The 23,634-nt window shown below is 43.3% G+C and overlaps 1 protein-coding gene and 1 pseudogene across 3 annotated transcripts; one reads left to right on the top strand and one right to left on the bottom strand.

Annotated features, from left to right (window-relative positions):
* Positions 1-6,539: 6,539 nt before the first annotated feature.
* On the bottom strand, positions 6,540-6,697 carry LOC112422976 (small nucleolar RNA SNORA48; annotated as a pseudogene).
* A 2,107-nt stretch (positions 6,698-8,804) lies between these two features.
* LOC105498589 (tripartite motif containing 40) lies at positions 8,805-23,029 on the top strand. Of its 3 annotated transcripts, none has more exons than XM_011770751.2 (6): positions 8,805-9,996; positions 10,536-11,185; positions 19,720-19,815; positions 20,473-20,610; positions 20,920-20,942; positions 21,136-23,029. In XM_011770751.2, exons 2-6 carry the CDS (start codon positions 10,841-10,843, stop codon positions 21,389-21,391), a joined length of 858 nt encoding a protein of 285 aa, XP_011769053.2. In that variant the 5' UTR covers positions 8,805-9,996; positions 10,536-10,840; the 3' UTR covers positions 21,392-23,029. The 3 variants fall into 3 exon arrangements, with proteins under 3 accessions (XP_011769053.2, XP_011769054.2, XP_011769052.2); XM_011770752.2 differs by having other exon boundaries at positions 8,816-9,996; positions 20,386-20,610; positions 21,298-23,029; XM_011770750.2 differs by having other exon boundaries at positions 8,831-9,996; positions 20,386-20,610.
* The last annotated feature ends 605 nt before the right edge of the window (positions 23,030-23,634 follow it).

The raw sequence follows: 23,634 nt of genomic DNA, 5'->3' as shown, positions 1-23,634 counted from the left end.
CCTGTTTGTGCACATATTCAGGCTGGGACCTCTGAAATGCAGACACCTCAGTGCTCCAGCTTTGAGAATTCTAGCTTCAGTGTGACAACGGCATAAGGAGTTGCCCTATGGCGTAATGGCCCCTGAGAGGTCTCAGTTTGCAGACCAGGATGTGACAAAGAGATTGGAGCCGCAGTCAGCTCTAGAGGCCAAAAGAGGAGCCAAACAGAAAACAGAGGTGCCAAATGCTGCCTTAGAAATCTGTAAGCCAGCTAAGAGTTCTGCAGGCTCAACTAAACTTTTTTATTCCATTGGTTTGGGGTGTACTGTTCTTAGAGCTTTTGCCAACTGAATTGATCTGTGGTGACTTGAAGGATTGGGGGTCTGCACGGAAAAGGCTTGGAGGCCAGTTCTCTGAGGCTGCCTTTTTTGCAGGAAATAAAATGTAAATCTTTCCATAGCCACAGTACTAGCATTTGGAGACCACTCTCAGGGGTGGGGCTCTGGACCTCTGTTTCCCTATCCGTAGAATGGAGACGGCTACTCTGTGAGAAGCCCCAGGTGTGCAGGACCCAAGTGAGGAGCCGGCGACCTGACTTCCGCGGGCTGAGGAGGGATCCGAAGGAGGCGGTGTGGAGACTCGAGAGGACTGCCTTGGGGTGGGAAGAGGACAGGCCGGCACTGGCTGCAGGCCCAGGTGCTGTGATGGGCTTCGTACGCAGAGAGAGGCCTGACAGCCTCTGCATCAGCGACCGGGCGAAGAGTAGGGCAGCTCGGACCGCAGTTGGGGAAGGTTAGGTAGGTTGCGGCGCGGACCACGCGGTGAGCTCCCAGGAACGCCGGAAGCGCGCCCCCACGCCCAGGTGACTGGCGGCGTTTTAGAAAAGCTGTATTTGGGCCGGGCGCGGTGGCTCAAGCCTGTAATCCCAGCACTTTGGGAGGCCGAGACGGGCGGATCACGAGGTCAGGAGATCGAGACCAGCCTGGCTAACACGGTGAAACCCCGTCTCTACCAAAAAAAATACAAAAAACTAGCCGGGCGAGGTGGCGGGCGCCTGTAGTCCCAGCTACTCGGGAGGCTGAGGCAGGAGAATGGCGTAAACCCGGGAGGCGGAGCTTGCAGTGAGCTGAGATCCGGCCACTGCACTCCAGCCTGGGCGACACAGCGAGACTCCGACTCAAAAAAAAAAAAAAAAAAGAAAAGCTGTATTTGAAGAGCAACCGATTGGGATGAAGGTGGGGGGAGCGGGAATCCTCATTATACTGTCCCAATTTCAGTTGAGGTGGGCTTTTAAAAGAAATCCCAACTCACACATTCGATCAGGTTAGTTACAAGAAAGGCTGGGAGGAGGTGGGGCTGGAAACACCCGAGGGCCCAGATGCCGGTTGGCAACGGTTTTCTGCAAACGACAGAGCGCAAGCCTTGCCCCCTGTAATTCTGGAGCCGCCGCAAAGATAGGAACTCAAAACGGCCTGAGTCCCGGAGCCGCAGCCCCCTTGGGACGGTTACGAACTTTCAGCAGAGCTTCCAAGGGAATTGACCGCTGGGCACTGGGCAGGGGCTCTGCTGCTCACCTGTTCCTCCTCTATCCACTGAGCCCTGACACATAGGACCAGCGCTACTAAGAGACTTGTTTTCCAGTTCAGCTCTCCTTAGGGCTTCTGTTGGAAACCGGCCCTATCTGGGGAGCCTGTCTGGGCCACTCCCACTGCCGGGGAACTCTCCTGGGACGGGGAGATGGCCCAGGTTTGTGGGGCTTGAAAGCTTACACGGTGTTGGACCTTTTCAAGAAAAAGGATACAGCCGGGCGCGGTGGCTCACGCCTGTAATCCCAGTACTTTGGGTGGCCGAGATGGGTGGATCACGAGGTCAGGAGATCGAGACCGTCCTTGCCAACATGGTGAAACCCCGCCTCTACTAAAAATACAAAAAATTAGCTGGGCAGTGGCGCGTGGCTGTAATCCTAGCTACTAGGGCGGCTGAGCCGGGAGAATCCTTTGAACCAGGGAGGCGGAGGTTGCAGTGAGGCAGTGAGCCAAGATCGTGCCGCTGTACTCAGGCCTGGGACAGAGCAAGACTCCGTCTCAAAAAAAAAAAAAAAAAGAAAAGAAAACAAAAAGGATACAAAATTTGACAAAATTAAGAATAAATGCAAATATGACTTAGAATGAGGAAAAGCAGTGACAGCAAATGATGAATGTTTAAAAACTGACATATCACAAACATCAAAAAATCCAAAAAAAGTTCTGATAACTGCTTGAACCACCCCTATATTTTCCCCTTTATGTTTTTTGATTCCCTCTTCACTTGACAACACTTTTCTAATATATTTTCCTGGGTGAGAATGAATAAGTTGGTATTTCGTCCGGCATAGTTAAGCAAAAAAAGTTTTTATTGAAAGTTTAGAAAAGTTAATATCCGTTTCACAATCGTTATTGTTAATAATATGCAAATTTTTAGTGCTATTAATTTTGGAGAAGCCTCTGTGAAGAGTTTCCTATGTAAGCCTGAAATTTCAGGGCATTTCAAGTTTTCTTGGGCAGTGATTAATCTTAAATACTCTTTTAAGTTGCCAGAAGTCACTGGCCTGTTTTTTGTTAAGTCCTTGTTGTAAAGTTGTAGTATGAAATTGTTTGTCTATGCCAAAACAACAATTTTTAAAAGTTTTAATGTGTTTATGCGGTTCATTCTTCATCAAGTGATTGTCAAACAATCTAGGCATCTATTCTATTTAAAATGTATCCCTTCCCTTTGATAAGTTGCTGGTTTTGGCTGGAACCAAACTTTTTTTTCTTCTTCCAATTCCCTTTTTGATGTCAGAACAACTTCTATTAATTTCATGTGCAAATATATAAGAGATCATTTTATTTCATGACGTATGTATAATTGTATATGTATAATTGTTAAGTATATTCCTAAAGAAGAGAACTTCCATTTTGACTAGACTTTGATGAGACTGAGTACTACACTTATAATTTTTTACATCTAGGGGTTAAAAGGATTTATTGGCTTCACTGTCCACAGACTTCTGGTGCCTCATGTCACAGCATACATTCTTATTGTGACAGATCTCTGACCTTTCACTTTAGTCTCTGATGTCAGGTGAGTTATTTCAGTGGGTGGTGCTTCCTATAAGCCACTTCTACACTGAGACAGGTAGCAATAACTTGACTATATATGGAAATGCTTATGAACCACATGTCCTAGTAAGCTCAAACAATGTAATCCCAACATAATTTCCCCTTAGCTAAATCCCCCAAATGCTACCTGATACAAGAGAAACTGTGACAGAAGAAAGTTGGCATGGAAGGAGACAGTAATCCTAACCGTGATTAAAATATGTTACTTCCGCAAAAAAAAATTTTTTTTTTTTGAGGCAGAGTCTCGCTCTGTTGCTCAGGCAGGAGTGCAGTGGCGAGATCTCCACTCACTGCAAGCTCCGCCTCCCGGGTTCACGCCATTCTCCTGTCTCAGCCTCCCAAGTAGCTGGAACTACAGGAGCCCGCCACCACGCCTGGCTAATTTTTTTTGTATTTTTAGTAGAGACGGGCTTTCACCATGTTCACCAGGATGATCTCGATGTCCTGACCTGGTGATCTGCTTGCCTCGGCCTCCCAAAGTGTTGGGATTACGGGCGTGAGCCACTGCGCCCGGCCTACTTTTGCAAAGTTTACAAAACACTTAGCATGACCATATTGAACACACTGCTTGGAATTCCAGGGTCTGGAATTCTAGGGTCTTGGAAAGGGCCAGTGCAAGGGATGGACTTAATGGTAGAGCTTCCTCTGCACACTTCACGACTGCAACAGGATTGTCCCTGAAGTCTCTCCACTGGGGTCCCACTTCAGGCTGAGTCTTACTGTCTGTCTCACCAAACATCACTCTCTGCATTTGCTTACCCCTTTTTGATTCTTCCCTGTGCCTCAGTTTGGAGTTGGAAGCTCATAAATTCCCCTATTACAGGGAAGTGGCTGATTGTGTAACCCTATCCTTTTGTTGAAATAGGTGTGTCCAGTTAAGTGTTTACCATAAGCCAACCCCTCATACGCATTCCACTTTGGGATAGATTCATTGCTTTCTACAACCTCGCCATCTAAAATGTCCACACGGGTCCGTCTGGCTGTGCTTCTCAGAAGCAGCTGTTTTGTAGGACTTGAAATAAGGATTCCTTAACAACCAGACTTTGGTAACCACCATGGTATTAATGCTGTCTGCTTCTACGAGTTAACTTTTTTACACTCCAAGTATAAGTGAGGTCATGCTGTATTGGAGGTTGTTTCCTCCACGCCATTGGGTGGAATTCAGAGGTTTCCACCAATAACTTGTTGCTTTCACCAGCAGCTCCCAAGGGCTCTGCTGAGTCCCCCATGCCTCCTAAATCTCAGATCTTGAACCCCTGCTCCTCCCCAACCCTGTTTTTCTGAGAACTGCATCATCAAACATTAGAGCATAGCACCTTCCCTGTGATTTCTCTAAATTTCCTTTCACTCAAGTCACTGTGCGTGACAGATTGACTGCTTGTTTCCTGGAAGTCTAGGGATAAAAGGTATTGAGTGCTGGGTTACAGAACAGGTTTCATCAGAGGACACAATCTCAGAGCAGACAACTTAAGGTCCAATATTAGTCATTTCCTTTCTTAAACATTCCTTTGCTATTTCTGCCCAAGACATTTCTCACTGGTAAACTTTCCTCCTTGGTCGCCTGCCTTCTGCAGCCCCGCAGGCTCTGTCTCTCTCCTGGGCCACCCCTCTTCCTCTTACACAGTTTTATGTTCCCCTTCCCTTCTCTCTCCTTCCATCTCCAATCTACATATTTCATGACTAGCTTTTCACAGTCAGATGTTTGTTGCCCTGAGGAATTACGCTACCAGTTTTTAGTCCACCATTTAAAAAAAGAAATATCCCAGTGCCCTGGAGTCTTGGCAACAATGCTCCAACTTCCGGAGGTGAAGAGAAGCGGTGTCCTGTCTTGAAAGACAGCGCCACCTACTGCCCACCAAGAGACAGCTGCCGAAAACAACTGAATGACCCTGTCCATTGTCGGTTCTGGGGAGGGTGGCAGATAATCCAGGCAAGAATAATTAGAAGGTACATTGAACTTGAGGTAGTGATGGAACATTTAAGAATACACAGAAGTTTAAACTCAATAGGGATATCAATACTAGGATGGCATCGGGCCTCAGGGAGGTTACAGGATACGCATAGTGCTAACAACTGTGCATCGGTACAAGGGGAATCTGAATCCAGCCACTCTGCCTGTGAAGTCCACGTAGCTCCACCTCGCTGCACTAGATCTCCTTTTATGGATGATCAAATAAGTGAGAGGGAGCCCAGGAGCCAGTGGAAAGGAGAATTTTAAGGAGGGGACTGCCGATGATCTAACGTTTGAGTCATCAGTTTGGATGTGAACTGAGAAAATATCGCTGGGATTTGAGTTTAGGACTTAGTTGGAGACCCTTAGAGAGTGGTTTAAGGTGCCCAGCCGTGGGCTAGGTACAGGAGAGTATGGAAAGACAGAAAGACATAGTCCTATCCCTCATGGAGCTAAATATGAGCCAAAGCCAGGGAAGTTGGCAAAAATCAAATGGTAATAAATGAGACAGTGATTTAGGAAAGAGAGATCCATGTAGAACCTGCAGGCCCCTCTGACACCTTTGTGCAAATTAGGATGGATCCGTTCACTTCCTTGGGGCCATTGCTGCTCTGAGCCAGAGCCCACAGCTTGGCAAGCAACCTGTGGGTTAGGTCTCAGCCCCCATTAATCAGAATGAAGACTGACTTGTTACGAAAGTTTCATTCAGGAAACTGGGACTTGAGCTGGGCGTCCACTGATGTGAAGGGTTTGGAGCAGCTGTGAGGAAGAGGTAGGAGGGAGGTCTTTTCTGCTGGGAAATGTCAAAACAGAGGCAATTAAGAGTCATAAAGGAGAGGGAGAAGACAAAAATCACCTGACTCTTGGCTCCGGTATTTTTAAAGCAGGAGAAATTCGATAAGATCACTCCTTTAAAACAGTTACTGAGCACCTAATATATTCAAGGAGCTATGCTGAATAGGCTGACTCAGGGAAATAAGGACACTGACACTTGCACATTAGTTTGTAGTTTATGAAGCACATCCATTTCCGGCTATGACATTTCGTCCACTTTCCTGTAAAGGAGGCGGAAGTTGTGGCTGTCCCTGAACATGAAGCTACAAATCTCCACAATTAGGACCATAATCCAGATTCTTTGTCTAGTCCAGAATTCCTTTCATTCTCACCATCCTCTTCTTAAACATTTTTAAATGTAGGTAATTGTTTAGATAGATGGCACACTTACTGGCTCAAAATTTTTAAAACACAGGGAAAAGTCTCCCTCTTGCCCTGGGTTTCCAGACATCTAGTTTCTCTCTCCAGAAACAACCTTTACTAGCTTATTGATGTATTCTTCCAGAGATGTTCTTTGCATAAAAAGCATATAAGAATGTATTTATTCTTCCCCAATCTGTGCAAATAATGGCATATTGTACACACTGTTCTGTACCTTATTTTAAATTTATTTTTGTTTTTTAAAATCAGTAATCTATGTGTCCAAAGCATAAACCAGGCATGGGCATAGACCAGAAGCCAAGCTGGGATAAACAAGGGGTTGCTTTGTTCCTGGCTGACATGAGATGGGCACCATCAAGCTTTTTTTTTTTTTTTTTTTTTTTTTTTTTTTTTTTTAGACAGAGTCTGGCTCTGTCGCCCAGGCTGGAGTTCAGTGGCATGATCTCTGCTCACTGCAAGCTCCGCCTCCCGGGTTCATGCCATTCTCTTGCTTTAGCTTCCTGAGTAGCTGGGACTACAGGCGCCCGCCACCACACCCAGCTAATTTCTGTATTTTTCGTGCAGACGGGGTTTCACCGTGTTAGCCAGGATGGTCTCAATCTCCTGACCTCATGATCCACCCGCCTCAGCCTCCCAAAGTATTGGGATTACAGGCGTGAGCCACCATGCTTGGCCAAGCTTTTTTTTTTTTAATGTATCAATTTATGTTGGAGATTATTCCAATAGCAAAAGTTCCCTTCCGCACCCCATCCCCTACTAATGGCTGCACAGTGTTCTATTGTATGAATGTAGCCAGTTTATTTAACTTAACTTCCATTGATGAACATTTGGTTTCTAAAATTTGAAGCAAATGTTTCTAAAACATTGATGCAATGTGTATATGCATACATCATTTCACATATGCATGAGTATATATGTAAAATTTCTAACATCAGAATTGCTGGCTCAAAGAGAATGTACACTTGTAATCTTGGAGGAAATTCTCAAATCCCTACTCCTCTAAAGGAGGAGTACTAATTGGCATTCCCATCAGCAGTATATGGGAGTGCCTATTTCCTCACACACTTACCAACACTGTGTTACCAAACGTTTGGATTTCTGTCAATCTGATAGGGAAAAATAGTATGCCAGTGTTATTTTAATTTGTATTTTCTCCATGAGAGTGAGACTGAGTATCTTTTAATATACTTTAGAGACATTTGGTATTTTTTTTTCTATGAAATGTCTGCTGAGATACCTCTGCCCAATTTTCTTATTGGTGGTTGATAAATTCTTATTTGTAAGAGCTCTATGTAAAAGGTAATTAGCCCTCTGATTTTGATGGTAGTTATAAATATTTTTCTTCTTTCATTTGTATTTGGTCATTTGTCTCTTGACATTGCACTTAAGGTTTTTTTCCCCCGTGCAAGTCTTTTTTAATGTGGCTGAATTTATCTTTCTTTCCTTTTATGGTTTCTACATTTGAAACATTCTCAAGCTACTACTGCTAGTTAAACACAGTGGATTTCTGCGTTCAAGTTTCTCAATAAGCCAGTAGGAAAATCAAGAAAAGTACCTAAGTAACTAGTAGAAGTTACTATATGATCAATACTGTAAGTTGGTACAAAGTGCTATTTCTTCATCTGTCTATCCATATATCTAATTATCAATCTATCTGTCCATCTGTCCACTAACCTATCCATTTATCAAACTTTTACTGAATTCTTTCTAAGAACAAGAAAAGGTAGATATAGAGAGATGACATTTTATGGTAATGAAGCCCATGGGCTGGGATGAGAGACACCCAGATCTGAATCCTAGCTCTGTGTTTACACCACTGTGGCCTTGGGCAGGTTACTTAATCTGTCCATATTTTTGTTTCTTGTATTATTTCATGAGAAATGACAGGAACGTAGATTGTGGAGGGGTCAAGGATTGAAGGTTAAAAAACAGATGTTGCCGGAAATGGCTTAGGAAGATAACTATAAGTGAGTACAATGCCTAGATTTGTCATTTCAGGTGATGAAATCTGAATCCTGACAAGGTCAAGAGAGTGGCACTAGGGTGGGTGGCAAAAGCAAAGGTCACTGGATGTGAGTAGGACAACGAACTGAAAGGCCTTGGTGTTAAATGATCATGTACATAGTCTTTGAAATCACCAGGATCATGGTGATTTCACAGCCAGATGAAGGGCAAAGTCTGGGAGGATCCTGAGCACAGGAGCTTCTGTCCTGGGTGGAGTGTGGGATGTGCCACCCTCCCAGCGTGTGGATGCGCTCACCAACCTGGAATCTCTCCAAACCTCTTTGTTTAGGGTCTTACAGAGGTTCCATTATGTAGGTATGATTGATCAAATCACTGGCTGTTGGTGATTAACTCAGCCCCTGGGCTCCTCTCCCCTCCCCACAGGTCAGAGGTGAGACTGAAAGTTCCAACCAGCCAGGTGTGGTGGCTCACGCCTGTAATCCCAGCATTTTGGGAGGGCGAGGCAGGCAGATCACCTGAGGTCAGGAGTTCGAGACCAGCCTGGCCAACATGGTGAAACTCCGTCTCTACTAAAAATATAAAATATTAGTTGGGCATAGTGGTATGCACCTGTAATCCCAGCTACTCAGGAGGCTGAGGCAGGAGAATTGCTTGAACCTGGAAGGCAGAGGTTTCGGTGAGCTGAGATAGTGCCATTGCACTCTAGCTTGGGCAACAAGAGTGAAACTCTGTCTCAAAAAAAAAAAAGAAAGAAAGTTCCCACCCTCTAATCACATGGTTCTTCTGCCAGCCAGCTCCCATTCTTCCTCCAAGAGTCCTCACTAGCATAAACTCTGGTATGGTTGAAAAGGACTTATTATGAATAATAAAAGATACATTCATTGGAACATAACTGTGTGGTAAGTTGAGGTGCATCTAATTCTAATGGAATTAGGATAATTCAACTTAAAATTTTTGACTTTACAATGGGTTTACTGGGGTATTGAATACACTTTCACCTTGCAATATTTCTGACTTCAGTGAATTCATTGGGACGTAACCCCATCATAAGTTAAGGGTCACCTGTTCAATGGTTTTAGGAGCTCTGTGCCAAGACTAATTTTATATATATATACACACACACACATATATATACACACACACACACGCACACACATATATATATAATCACACAACCCACAGCAAACAGTGGCAAAGTGGGATTGAGGGAGGAGGCTCTGAAATGAGGTTTTCCACAAGCATCTTGAACCCTTAAAAGTTTCAAGTGACAGCCCTTGTTACTGGCACCCCTTGGGGACTCCCTCAAACTCAATGCCAAGACTAGCCTGACTGGAGGGAACTTAGACAATGGGGTGGGCAGTTGATGTTCCAGCATCTTGAGTGGGTGCCATTGTTCTGTGACACCTGGATCCTGGGGTTCCATAAGCTGGGGTTCTAGGATGTCCATTCTTAGTTGAGTCTCAGTTCCTGTCACATCGACGTCAAAGGCCCAAGACCTTCCTCCTCCCTGTAAGCAAACAAGCCACGCCCTGCACCAAAGTCCATCTCACCTTCCAGCTACCCTAGGTAATTTTCCTGGTAATTCAGTGTTTCTAGGAAAGCGTGTCTTTCCACCCCCCGCCCTGAGATTTACTGACATGTGAACACGTATGACTGGCACGATTTAAGAACCACTCACCTGCTGGCCATCTCTCCAGGTCTGCAGCCAGAGAAAATGATCTGAAATTGTAGCAGGAGAAATTGAGGTAGGATACTAAGAAAGCTTTTCAGGAGTGGGGCTAGGCAAGAGGTGCAGCATGAGGGAATGAGAGTGAATCCCCAGTATCTAAGGGAAGTGGCAAGTGGTGGGGGACTTCCTTCTTTGGGTCATCTTTGGTGGTGATTTGACAGGAAGGAACAAAGTGGCTTCAAACATATAAGTTTCTGGTCTGTTCTGTGTCCTGTTTTCTTTCTCATTCTTTCAGTGTGGAATCTATATGACCCTGGGAGGGATGCTGGTTGGGAGAATGACCAGCTGATGGAGATGCTGCTGTAATGATTGGTGTTAATAATGGGCAGCAGTGAGCCACCTGGTGTGACAGTGTAGGAGAAAACAGTCCAAACTCCCGCCGAACTCTCTCTACTGATGGCAAATCAGCGGAGACTCACATTGTAAATTTATCATGGTCTGGCTTTTGGCTATGATAGTGACACCTTGCCCTTTTAATTTGGGCCCGTAAAAATATTCATTGAAAGCTCTCAAGAGGAAAACAGAATTGGTTATTGAATCACTTGCTTCCTCTAGGTGTATGAAAAATAATTTCAAGTTTAATAAATACAAGGAAACCACAGGGTCCATGTCAAAGCTGATGAGCTATTTCTGAAACTCGTGCAGAATTGTGGTTTGTGTGGTCCATGTCACGGCACCCTTGATGGAGAGCGGGCAGTTGCCTGAACTTGGAGGCTGTGTCCTGTCCTCCAGGCTGCTACAGGGCTGCCTCCTTCCGGCTGGGCCTTCTTATCTGGGACTGTTGAGGGCGACAGGCCTTCCGAAGACCAGTGAAGAAGGAGGCCCTGTAGACAGGAGGCTGACAGGGTAGGAATAAGGCCATGATACCTTTGCATAAGGACAACCAGGAGGAGGGTGTCTGCCCCATCTGCCAGGAGAGCCTGAAGGAGGCCGTGAGCACCAACTGCGGACATCTCTTCTGTCGAGTGTGCCTGACACAGCACGTGGAGAAGGCCTCAGCCTCTGGGGTCTTCTGCTGCCCCCTCTGCCGGAAGCCCTGTTCTGAGGAGGTGCTGGGGACAGGCTACATCTGCCCCAACCACCAGAAGAGGGTGTGCAGATTCTGTGAGGAGAGCAGACTTCTTCTATGTGTGGAATGCCTGGTGTCCCCTGAACACGTGTCTCATCATGAACTGACCATAGAAAATGCCCTCAGCCACTACAAGGTAAGCCTGGGTCACTGCAGCCAGGCCCTGCCCCCACCTCCCTGAAGTACTGCATCCTACATGTTCATCATGCCTGGCACCTCAGAGTAGCTCAACAATGGACACCTCTCTTTGTTTCTTCTGCTTCATCCTGTTTTGGACCCTTGTCTTTGCTTCTGTGTATATTTTGAGGCTGATGTTTCAGTGCGTTAACGTGAGTCTGTCTAAAAGAGGATACTGTCACCGTGATGTCAGAGTCTCAGTCTGCTCATCTATAGAATGGAGTAATTGCACTAACTAATGCATAACCCTTTCAGGACTAAGACTGTGTGAATTCCTGGTTGATAGTACTAGAAACTTGGCTAGAAATGTAATCAGGTTTTATACAAACTAGTAATTATCCTGCAAATACATTAAAACTTGAAAGTTAGTACATAATTTGTTTCTCCCTTTCTCTTCCTTCTGCATTTGTCTTTCTTCCCTTTTCCTTTCTTTGCTATGGCAATTATTTTATCTTATTCTGTTAAATTTTCTATCATAAAAGTTACCTGCTGTAGGTAATACATTCAGAAAGCACTGAAAGGTATAAAGTCAAGACTAAAAACTTGTCTTCCTTTCTCCCTCCGTTCATAGTCCTCAGAGGTATATTGTTCGATTTTTGTACATCCTTCCAAAAAATGTGTTTGTGAATGCACTCTTACACACACGCGCGCGCGCGCGCTCTCTCTCTCTTTCAAAGGATTCTCTCTGTATTTTTTTTCTGTAACCCATTTTTATTATCTAAAAGTATGGCTTGAACATTTTCTCATCAGCATGTATAAATCTTCTGAATTATTTTCAACAACTGTGTGGTATTGAATTCTATGAATGTACCATAAATTGGTAGACATTGGATTATTTTCAAGCTATTGTTTTGTTTTAGGATTACACAGAATGTTCTAATGAATATCCTTCAACAGATATATAGGAGGACCTAGAATATCCAAGATATATTTTGGTGAAAGCATAAGGTAGAAATCTAACTTTAGTTTTTCCAAGTTATAATCAATTTGTCCGATCACCATTTATTGAATGATTCATATAGTTTCCCCATTGATTTGAATGCCAATGTCATAATATACATATATGCATATTTTCTTGCGTATTTCCTTGATTCTCTGTTCTGTTCTATTCTGTTTATGCTTGCCTATAAACCAAGGTATTTTAGAGATTTTATCTTTACCATATATTTCAATGTCAGGTATTTTGATAGAATCCTCACAATACTCTTATTTTTCAGAATTTGTGCAGATGTTTGTATATCTTTATTTTGTCAATTAGCTTTAGAATTATTTTTATCAACATTTCCCCTGACCCCAATCCAGTTAGTATTTGACTGGACAACTGACAATATTTTCACATGGCATCCTTCTATCCAATAGTGAAGGCTGAGTTTCCAAAGCTGAGGTAGCTTTGAAATACTTGACTTTCGGAGAACATATTATGATGCAGAATGAGAAAGTGGGGAGTCCAGATTTAAAGTAACTATGGAAAGGTAGAGAAATAATTCAAAAAGCCAGAGGCAAAGTTCTACTTGGTTGTAATATCATTCCCTGTAGGTGCAGTGTCCACAGGAGAGTGGGGAGGGATTTCTCACCTGCCGATGAAGCAGCATAAGATGGAGAAATTTATTTCCTCAATAAGTGATTTATTCAGTTCTGTACTTTGTGTTAGATGTCATGCTAGGCATTGTAGGAAGTAAAAAGATGATTCACAATTCTTGCTTCAAATCTGTCTTTAAATAATGACAAGAAACCTAAAACAAATAAATAACAATGGCACTTGTTCACTAAGTAAAAACTTAATAAGTTCCTGCTGTGTGTGAGAAACTGCAGTATATGTTAGAAATCAATGAAGACAGATGCCATTCCTTCTGCCAGGAGTTTGCAGTTTAGTAAGGGAGACACAAACAAGTAATCAAAGAACTGTAAACTTTTTTTTTTTTTTTTTTTTTTGAGACAGAATCTCACTCTGTCACCCAGGTTGGAGTGCAGTGGCGTGATCTTGGCTCACTGCAACCTCCACCTTCCGGGTTCAAGCAATTCTCCGCCTCAGCCTCCTGAGTAACTGGGATTACAGGCGCCCGCCACCATGCCCAACTAATTTTTGTATTTGTAGAAATGGGGTTTCCCCATCTTGGCCAGGGTGGTCTTGAACTACTGACCTTGTCATCCATCTGCCTCAGCTTCCCAAAAGAACTGTAACTTTTTATTAGTTAGGAAGAAAATAAACAAGGGTCTGGGATGAACAGTAATTGGTGGCCCATGTCCATTTGGTCAGTGAGGGCCTCATAGAGGAAGTGACCTTGAAGCTAAGGGCTGGCAGAAGAGAAATCAACCTGTGCAAAGACAGGGGGTAGGGAGTGCATGCAGATGCCCACACCTGATAAGTCTTGTTATACGTGAAGAATTTATCATTAGAGTTTGAATCAACAGGACTTACTGATAGATTAGAAGTGGTTCTTTGTAAGAAAAAAACAACCCCATCAAAAAGTGGGTGAAGGATATAAACAGATACTTCTCAAAAGAAGACATTTATGTGGCCAACAAAAATATGAAAGAAAGCTCATCACCACTGGTCATTACAGAAATGTACATCAAAACCACAATGAGATACAATTTCATGCCAGTTAGAATGGCGATCATTAAAAAGTCAGGAAACAAATTCTGGAGACGAAGTGGAGAAATAGGAACGCTTTTACACTGTTGGTGGGAGTGTAAATTAGTTCAACCATTGTGGAAGACAGCGTGGCAATTCTTCAAGGACCTAGAACCAGAAATACCATTTGACCCAGCAGCAATCCCATTACTGGGTATATACCCAAAGGATTATAAAATATTCTACTATAAAAACACATGCACATGTATGTTTATTGCGGCACAGTTCACAATAGCAAAGACTTGGAACCAACCCAAATACCCATCAACGATAGACTGGATAATGAAAATATGGCACATATACACCATGGAATACTATGCAGCCATAAAAACAGATGAGTTCATGTCCTTTCCAGGGACATGGATGAAGCTGGAAACCATCATTCTCAGTAAACTAACACAAGAACAGAAAACCAAACCCCACATGTTCTCACTCGTATGTGGGAGCTGAACAATGAGAACACATGGACACAGGGAGGGGAACATCACACACCAGGGCCTGTCAGGCTGTCAGGGCATGGGGGGTAGGGGAAGAATAGCATACACACACACACACACACACACACACACACACACACACACACATATGGGTTGAAGGAAAGAGAAGGTCAAAAATGACTTCATGAGTTTCTGGCTTGAGAAACTGAATGGATGATGTGAAAGATAAGAACTTGGTAGAACAGGTTTGAATGCAACACCAAGAGTTTCATTCAAGACAAGTTGAGTCAAAGTTGAGATACATCAAAATAGGATCTTACATATGCAGCTGGATCACAAATTTAGATCTCCAGAGTCATATTCCTAGAACCTAGAACAAAGATCCATCAGGACAAAGACAATATTTAAATCCAAGGAAAGTGCGCACGGTGGCTCACACCTGTAATCCCAGCACTTTGGGAAGCCAAAGTGGGAGGATTGCTTGAGCCCAGGAGTTCAAGACCAGCACGCTTAGGCAACACAGTGAGACACTATCTCTAGAACAACAACAACAAAGTGAAATTAACAGGATTTAAAAAGAAGAATGTGACAATTTGGGGCTGGGTGCAGTGGCTCACGCCTGTAGTCCCAGCTACTTGGAAGGTTGAAGTGGGAGGATTGTTTGAGCCGAAGAGAGTGAGGCTGCAGTGAGCTGTGATTGTACCACTGCACTGCAGCCAGGACGACAGAGCAAGACCCTGTCTCAAGCAAAGAAACAAACAACCAAGGAAATTGATGTAATAGCCTCAAAAGAGGCTAGACAGAAAAGAAGTTTTGGGGCAAGTTTCTGGGAAAGGCTGTCATTTAGATGTCGGCAGAGGAGGACCCAGCAAAGGAGACAGAATGAGTTGTCAGAAAGGCAGGAGAAAAACAAGGGGAATGGTGTCCCAGTTGCTAAGAGAGAAGGGTATTTTAAGAGATGACAATAGATTGCATTGAACGATGGTAACACTTCAGTAAGATGGTGGCAGAGGCATGAGAGCTGGGTTGTGAGGAGGCACACTTCTTCCATAGTAATAACAGCAAACAAGAGAAGGTGTCTGCAAGCATACGTAGTTTTGCAGTTTTGGAAATGCAGGTTTTGTTCTGGTTTTTATTTTCTCAATAATATGTGAGGAAGGAACATCAGCAGTATGGGTGGGATCAGGATGGATGCGAAAGGTTTGAAAAGAAAGAAGATGATATGATGCAGTGTGGGATAGTGCTTACAAGAGAAACTATGTAGGGTTGGCAGACAGTATGTGGCACCAATTTGAGGTCTGAAATGTTTAACATGTTTCAGGAGGCTGCTTGAGGACAGACAGCAAACAAGAAGGTGAGGGCACATTTTACCATGGATAAGGAGTTGTCTGAAAAGCAATACAGAGAGAGAGGGTAAGGGAGTTGAGTGTATTTCTGAAGAAGTGATTATAATGGTGGACCGTATGTGTACTCATTGATATTGATAGCATACTTTTAAAATTAAGGAGGATTTTTTTACTGATTTTTTTCACCATATCTCTATTTATTTGAATTAAACTTTGTAGATTAAGTACTGTAAATTATGTTCTTTTAAAAGAATCATATAATCCCTGACTGTCTCTAAAAAGACTGAAACATTTATGAAATCTACAAATTCTTATTTGTGTACCTATTTCCTCACTGACCAACCAATGCCAGTGTCAATCACTGTAATGTATGTTGCTGGTTTAGTGAGTGTGTGACAGTGATGTACGTTGTTTGACTTTGCTTGATTATGACTGCTAGTAGTGGTGAGGCTTTTATCCATGAAGACTCACAGTCTGCATTTTCCCCTAGAATCAGGGCATACATTCTACGTGACTGCATCAAAGTAGTTTATCTTTTGGATCATGAGCTCCATTAATTATGTTTAACCTACATTTTTTATTCTGTTATTTCTTCTTAATTATATTTTTGGGCAAAATTTTAGAATTTTGTATTTAAATTGGCTCTATTCTTTTTCATAATATAATCTCCATGTCTTAAATACACAGAAATTTGTTTGATAAGAGTGTGCTGCTCTGTTTTATTTTTAAAGATTTATTAATTCCTGGCTTACTTGGAATTTCATGTAGTATGTTGTATGAAGAATGACTTCAGGTTAATTTTTCTTTATTCTGGTATCCAGTCGTTCCCAAAATATTTATATGATAGTGAATCTTTTCCACATTTATGTGTTGTTTCTCGCTTGACATCAATTATGTTCTTCTGATGGGCTGCTTTTTTTACTCTAGTCCATTGATTATTCTTCCTGTTATTATTATGGTTTTGATACATGTTACTTTATGGTTTACTTTTAAATCTAACAGCATTTTTGCCATTTAATAATTTTTATTATCTGATATTTTTGCTAACTGTCATTTAAGATGAGTGCTTTTTTACAATGTTTCTAAATTTTATAGAGCATTCCATAAGATTTTAATGATTATTGCATTAAATTTGTTGATGACTTTAAGAATCATGACTTTTGGGGGTTTAGTTAGTCTTCTCAACTAGTACCCAGATGTATCACTAACAGTTTTCCACTATGTATCTGAATCAGATATTAAATTGTCTTTACTTAAACCTCATGTGCCCTGACTCTATTGAGGATAGCTATGTATTTTATAATGTTATTTTTTTTTTGACAATTTTTACTTGTAGATTCAAATGAGGTTCTTTGCTGAGCTCATGTATTTACTCATACTTTTTTTTTTAATTTTCTGACATTTTCTAGATCATAATCATGTGAGTGATGTTATTTTTAATCCATATTTTTGGACACAGTTCTGTAAGGAGCACGCATTTTGAAAGCTGTTAATTTTTCTTTTTTTTCTTTTTTTTTTTTTAAGCGTCTGGGATAGGTACTTCTTGTCTGTTAACCACTTTTCTTTTGTACCAACGTTGTGTTAGCAAGTTGTTTTAGAACAAATTTAATGCCCTTTTTTGTCAGATTTTAAAAATTTAATATGATTTAATCTGAAAGTCTGACATAATTTTAAAATACTCATTTAGACAAAACATGTCTTTGACTATTTTCTAGATTTCAACTTGTCTTTTTTTCTCTAAGGAATATTTTGGTAGGTGGAAGTGTACAGAATTTGGCGTTTCAATTCTAATGAGTGTCTCATTTATATGATATGCACCCATTAAATATTTTAATGCAAAAATTGGTGAAAAAGTATTTTTTAGAAACAGAGGACTTTACCTTACTCGTTTTGAATATTATAAACAATATGTCTGTATTATCTTCAGTTGTTCTATGCCTTTATCTTTATTGCTGTTATCTTTGCCATTTACACAGTGTCTGTAGTCGGATTTATTAAATTTTAAACTGCCAGATGATAGGACTGTGGCTTTTTGAACTGGACCTTGATAGGCCTGACTTTGGCAGGCAGAAAAAGAAAGCATTCCTGACAGAGGGAAGTAAAAGATAGGCCATGAGGAGGTGTGGCTGAACGGGTGTGTTCAGGAAGCAGAAAGCAATGTTGTGGGCTGGTGAAGAGAGTTGAGAGCAAGCAGAGAGAGAATCCCGGACAATGTCAACTGGGGCTGGGTCCTAGGGCACCTTGGATGCTGGGTAAAGGAGTTTGGGCTTATCTTTGTTGCTGAGAAGCCATTTTGAAGGAGGAGTAACATCAACAAAGGTGAAATATGACAGATTTCAAGCTGAATGGCAGGCAGAATGGCAGTCCCAGTGTCAGAAACACTAAGGTCAAGAGGAGTGGACTGCAGAAGAGGGTGGGGAACTGGGCAGCATGTTTGAGTCTACCATATTGATTCTGAGCTGCCAACAGGGCAGTAGGCAGTACTTAGCTCTCACTTGGAAGCCTGAGATGGACTGCTAGGAAGAAATATTTGGTTTTGGAATTCTAAGATCTGAAGCCTTCAGAAAGGAAAGCTAAGGACGTAGTTTGAGATAGAAAAGGGTTAAAAAGATAAAAAGAGCCAACTTCAAGGCTCCTTTTTACAGGAAAAATGAAGAGGCAAAGAAGCAGTGGCAAAAGGCACAGATCTAGGAAGGATGGGGTGGAGAGGAGGTGCAGAAAGGCACCTGCGGATTTCATGGCTGGAAATCGCAGGTGACCCTGGAGAGAGATGCTTCAAAGGAGTGATGAGAAACAAGGCGGCTGGCTGAGGAATGACGACAGTGAGGAGGTGAAGATAGCAACACCAAACAACTTGACTGTGAGGGCAGAAAGTGAGTAGATGCAAGGGGTGGAGGCTATTCGTGCTTTTCAGGACCTGAACTCTTGTGCTCACACAAACAATTCCACACCAACCCAGCCTGTCACCTTCTTCAGCGAGACTCATGAGCGACATCCATGGTGTCCATTTATTACCTCCCACTCCTATGACTTTTTTATTTCCTCTCTGCTGGGAAATGCCTTCAGGTAACACCCAGTGACATGACACATTTTTAGTATCTTCGTGGTGACATCACTGTCTTCTCTGCTTACTGCAGCTTTCTGTTTGCCAAATGCCCTTGCTGACCCCTCACACACACAGTCCTTTGACCTTGATTTCACCAGCAAAGTCTCAGGCCTGAAAGAAGTTTCAGTTGTCTTCACCATTCCCTGACTTCTACCTGTACATCTCCAAAGTGTCCTCAAAAAAGATTTTTGAAAAAAATCTGAAGTGGGAAATATTTAGTGAAACACACACTTTTCAGCTAATAGCGCATCCTGATCTTTAGTTCACAAATCTCTTCTCGTTTTGTTTTCCATTTTATCATCCACCCACCAACCGCCCCCCTGGACCATGGGCAGCCATTTAAAGCATTTGTTGTTATTTTTGCTTCTCTTTTAGGTCATCAAAAACCTGAAAGCAAAACTTTTTTAGAAACTCAAATCATTCATTATCTCCATAGCTTCAAGGACACAGTGACCCATCCAGATACTGATTTAAGATTGAGAGAGAAGGCACTGCCTGCCTGGGCTATGGGTTTGCACCTAGTAAGGGGCTCTATCTTGTCACTCATCCTAGTGAGGACCAGGGAGCAGTGGTAGCAGAGGCTTGCCATCTCCTTTTTAAGGCAATTCTCTCCAGACTGGCTTCACTTGTTACTGTAAAATAGTAGAGTGCTAGAAGACCATCATATAACTTTTATATGTTGAGAGAAAGCACCCTGAAGTCAAGTAGGAATTGTTCTGTTGCTATGTGTTATTTTTCTGTAGTTCTAAGACTGTAAAAAAATTACCCATTACTATTTCCCCCCATCATTACCCAATAAATAACTTCTCAAGTTCCCTACTCCAACCATGATGCTCTAAAAACATTTCTTTGTAGGCAGAATTTTACATTACTTTCATCCTGAGATCAGGACCCCTACTGTGTTCCACTGACTCCTCCCAGTGTCCCCCTTACTCCCAGTCTGACAAGCGGGTGTGTCTATCTCTTTAGGAACGACTCAACCGCCGCAGCAGGAAGCTCAGAAAGGACATTGCGGAACTTCAGCGACTCAAGGCTCAGGAGGGAAAGAAACTGCAGGCTCTGCAGGTGGGTCTTTCAGGTTCCCGGGAAGAACTCCCCAGAGTGTTCTCAGGGGCCCTTACTTAACTGTTCTGGACATCTGTCTGTCCCTGGAAAAGCCTGGTGTGGGCAGATAGTCGTGGAGGCTGAAAACCTGGGTTTTGGCCTTGGTGTCAAAGTTTGCTGGCTGAGTGACCTACGAAAGTCAAGCCCTCTGATCTTTATGCGACTTATATGTTAAATGAGAACCAGTCCTACTCTGCCTGGCTCACAGTAAGGATCAAAGGAGACCAGTGTCTCGTCAATTGAAAATTACTACACAAGCAATAGGCCTCCGTTTCTGTCTCTGACAGTCTACCTTTCTATTCCTCTTGGTCACGTGGCATCTGTAGATATTCAGAGAGTGAGGTGGAAAGGGGAGGTGTCCCTGCCTTTATGAGAATCACAGCTGCTTCTGCAATACCTGTGACACACAGAGGCAGCATCATGAGGGGAAGAGGACTGAGGAATCCCCTTTCCTGCTCAGACATTCAGAGACTGTGAATGGCCAGGAGGGAGCCACCTGACACTGAGTCTTAGGGAGCCCCTTTCCTGTAGTTTCAGGTAGACCATGGGAACCACAGGCTGGAGGCTGGGCTGGAGAGCCAGCACCAAACCAGGGAACAGCTGGATGCCCTCCCTCAGCAGTGGCTGGGCCAGCTGGAGCACATGCCAGCAGAAGTGGCCAGAATCCTTGACATCTCCAGGGCAGTAACACAGCTCAGCAGCCTGGTCATTGATCTGGAGAGGACGGCCAAGGAATTAGACACCAACACACTGAAGGTGCATACCCTGAGGCTTCCCCCAAGGGCTGGGTTTCTCCCCATAGTAGGCAGCCCATCTGCATCACCCTTCTGGGAGGTGTAAGAGGGAGGGGCCAGTGTGATATGTGGTGAGTTGTGGTAGACGTGGCTTGTTCCAGGCTACAGAGTGCTGCTGCAGCAGAATGGGCACAGAAGAAGGGTGTTGCTATGTTCCCCCAGTTCTCAAGGTGGCACCCCAGAGTGGCCTCCAAGAGTGAATTGGGAAAGGAATTTGGAGGTGATAGGAACCTGAGAACCGATTATGATTCTCGCTTTTTCTCTCTTCTAGAATGCTGGTGACTTACTGAACAGGTATGAGCTGTCCCTTCTTCTTTCCCACATGTGCATATAAACCCACACATCACAGACATGCACAGGGTCTTCGTCACGGTCAAGGAGACCCACTGCTCCATTAGCTTTTGTGTCTGCATGCTACATGGCCAATGGAAGAGTCAATGGAATACATGAATACATATTAATCTATGAAGGATTTCTTTGTTTCTAGGAGCGCTCCACAGAAATTAGAGATTATTTATCCCCAGTTGGAGAAAAGAGTCAGTGAATTGCTTCTTCAGCCATCCTCAGAAGCTCTGACCTGTTCATCCCTGGGACGCCTTACTTCAGGCTCACCTCAGCCTCCTCTCTCTCCTTCCTCCAACCTGTCCAGGCCCCCATTAGATCTACCCAGTGCATCTTCGGGCTTGCCAGCTCCTGAACATGTCCCCATTTCTTCATGCCCACCGTCATCACCTGATGCCTGACCCTCTGACTCTTGGACAATGGTCAGCCCCCTTCTAGGACAGGCTCATGCTTGGGGCTGCCACTGTGGAGGTCGGGGCCCATGGTATCCAGGACCATTTGTGAAATCTCCATTTTGCCTGTGAACTGACGGTAGTGCCCATCTCTCATAGTCTCATTAAAATAGGATCCTCCAGGCCTCTGAATGGCCCGAGCTCATCAGCAGTGACGCCACCTCACATATGGAGCCCAACTGAGCTCCTGCAATACTTGTTGTCTGCACCAATCACCTGGCACTTATTTATTATTGTTGTGGAAGACAGACTCAAAGACAGCCTTCCTTCGTGATCCTCACCTCTTAGAATTAATGCCCTTGTTCGGTCCCCTTCCCTTGAGTGTAAGTGGGATCTGTGACTTACTTCAAATCAATAGAATAAGGCAAAAGTGATAGGGTGTCACTCCGGCAACTGTGTTGCATTGTATAGAACTCCTCCTTGCTGGCCTACCCATTTAGAGCCCCTCCTAGGAGCCGAGAGCAGTCTCCAGCCTCCAGCCAACAACAAGCAGAGGCCCTCCGTCTTGTGGCTGCAAGAACCTGAATTCTGCCAACAACCTGAGTAAGCTTGGAAGCAGATTCTTCCCCAGCTGAGCCGGTTGAGAACCCAGTCCAGCCAACACCTTGATTATAGTCTTGTGAGTACCTAAGCTGAGGACCCAGTGAAGCTGTGCCAAAATTTGTCACCCACAGAAACGGTGAGACAAAATGTGTGTGTGTGTGTTTGTTTTTTTGTTTTTGTTTTTTGAGATGGAGTCTCACTCTGTTGCCCAGGCTGAAGTGCAGTGGCACGATGTTGGCTCACTGCAACCTCTGTCTCCCAGGTTCAAGCAATTCTTCTATCTCAGCCTCCCTAGCAGCTGGGATTGTAGGCGCCTGCCACCACACCCAGCTAATCTTTTGTGTTTTGGGTAGAGACGGGGTTTCACCATGTTGGCCAGGCTGGCCTTGAATTTCTGACCTCAGGTGATCCGCCCACCTTGGCCTCCCAAAATGCTGGGATTACAGGCGTGAGCCACTGCCCCTTGCCGTGTGTTGTTTTAAGGCAGTAAATTTGTGGTAATTTTTATGGAGTAATGGATAATGAATACAATTGTATATTAGTCATTTTTGTATAAGCCTCACTTCTTTGGGTGAGCAGGCGTCATACTCTGTCTGTGTCCTCATGTCTAGAACAGAGTCTGGCTCATAATTGGTGTCCAATAACATTTTAAATGTATGTATAAATGAATTAATAAGAAAGCATAAAGGCTCTTCTCAATCCTCTGATTAAAAGGAGCCATCAATTACCTTTTGCTCAGTATTTATTGAGCCCTTGCCAAAGTAGTCAATACCATACTGAGAGGTATAAGGAATAAAACATGGCCACAAGAATAAAACAAGCCACGTGGTGGTGCAAAGAGTGAAAGCTACAGAGTCAGACTTGAGTTTAGGTCTGGGTCCTGACATCTAATGCCTCTGTAACCTTGGGCAAATTACTTAGCCTCTCTGAACCTCTGTACTCCCCCCTCTAAAATAAGGGTAATGGTATCTGTGACCTGGGATTGCTGTCAGAATTAAATACAGGTTGGGTGTCTGCTAAAGTGTCTAAAACGTAAACATTCAGGTATGTTCATTTCATCTTTTTTTTTTTTTTTGGTGTATTCTGGCTTTCTTTTTATTTTTTTTAAATTATACTTTAAGTTCTAGGGTACACGTGCACAACATGCAGGTTTGTTACATATGTGTACATGTGTCATGTTGGTGTGCTGCACCCATTAACTCGTCATTTACATTAGGTATTTCTCCTAATGCTATCCCTCCCCCCTCCCCCCACCCCACGACAGGCCCCAGTGCGTGATGTTCCCCACCCTGTGTGTGTCCAAGTGTTCTCATTGTTCATTTCTCGTCAGTGAGTGAGAACATGCGGTGTTTGGTTTTCTGTCCTTGCGATAGCTGGCTGAGAATGATGGTTTCCAGCTTCATCGATGTCCCTACAAAGGACATGAACGCATCCTTTTTCATTTCATCTTTTTTTTAAAAAGCCACTTCCCCTTTTGAAATGAAATATGGAATGATTTAAAAAATTCAAATAAATTCCACTTCACCATCCAGAAGTTTATAATTTAGCTGTGGAACTACGACTAAACACATACAGAATAAGAAGAGAGTGTGTAACTGCACTGAATTAGGTATCACAGGGGCTAAGTGCTCTGGGAATTCAGAGGAAAG

The sequence above is a fragment of the Macaca nemestrina genome, chromosome 5 (assembly GCF_043159975.1).
Source record: "Macaca nemestrina isolate mMacNem1 chromosome 5, mMacNem.hap1, whole genome shotgun sequence".
Taxonomy (NCBI): Eukaryota; Metazoa; Chordata; class Mammalia; order Primates; family Cercopithecidae; genus Macaca; species Macaca nemestrina.
This window is presented reverse-complemented; position numbering and strand designations above follow the sequence as displayed.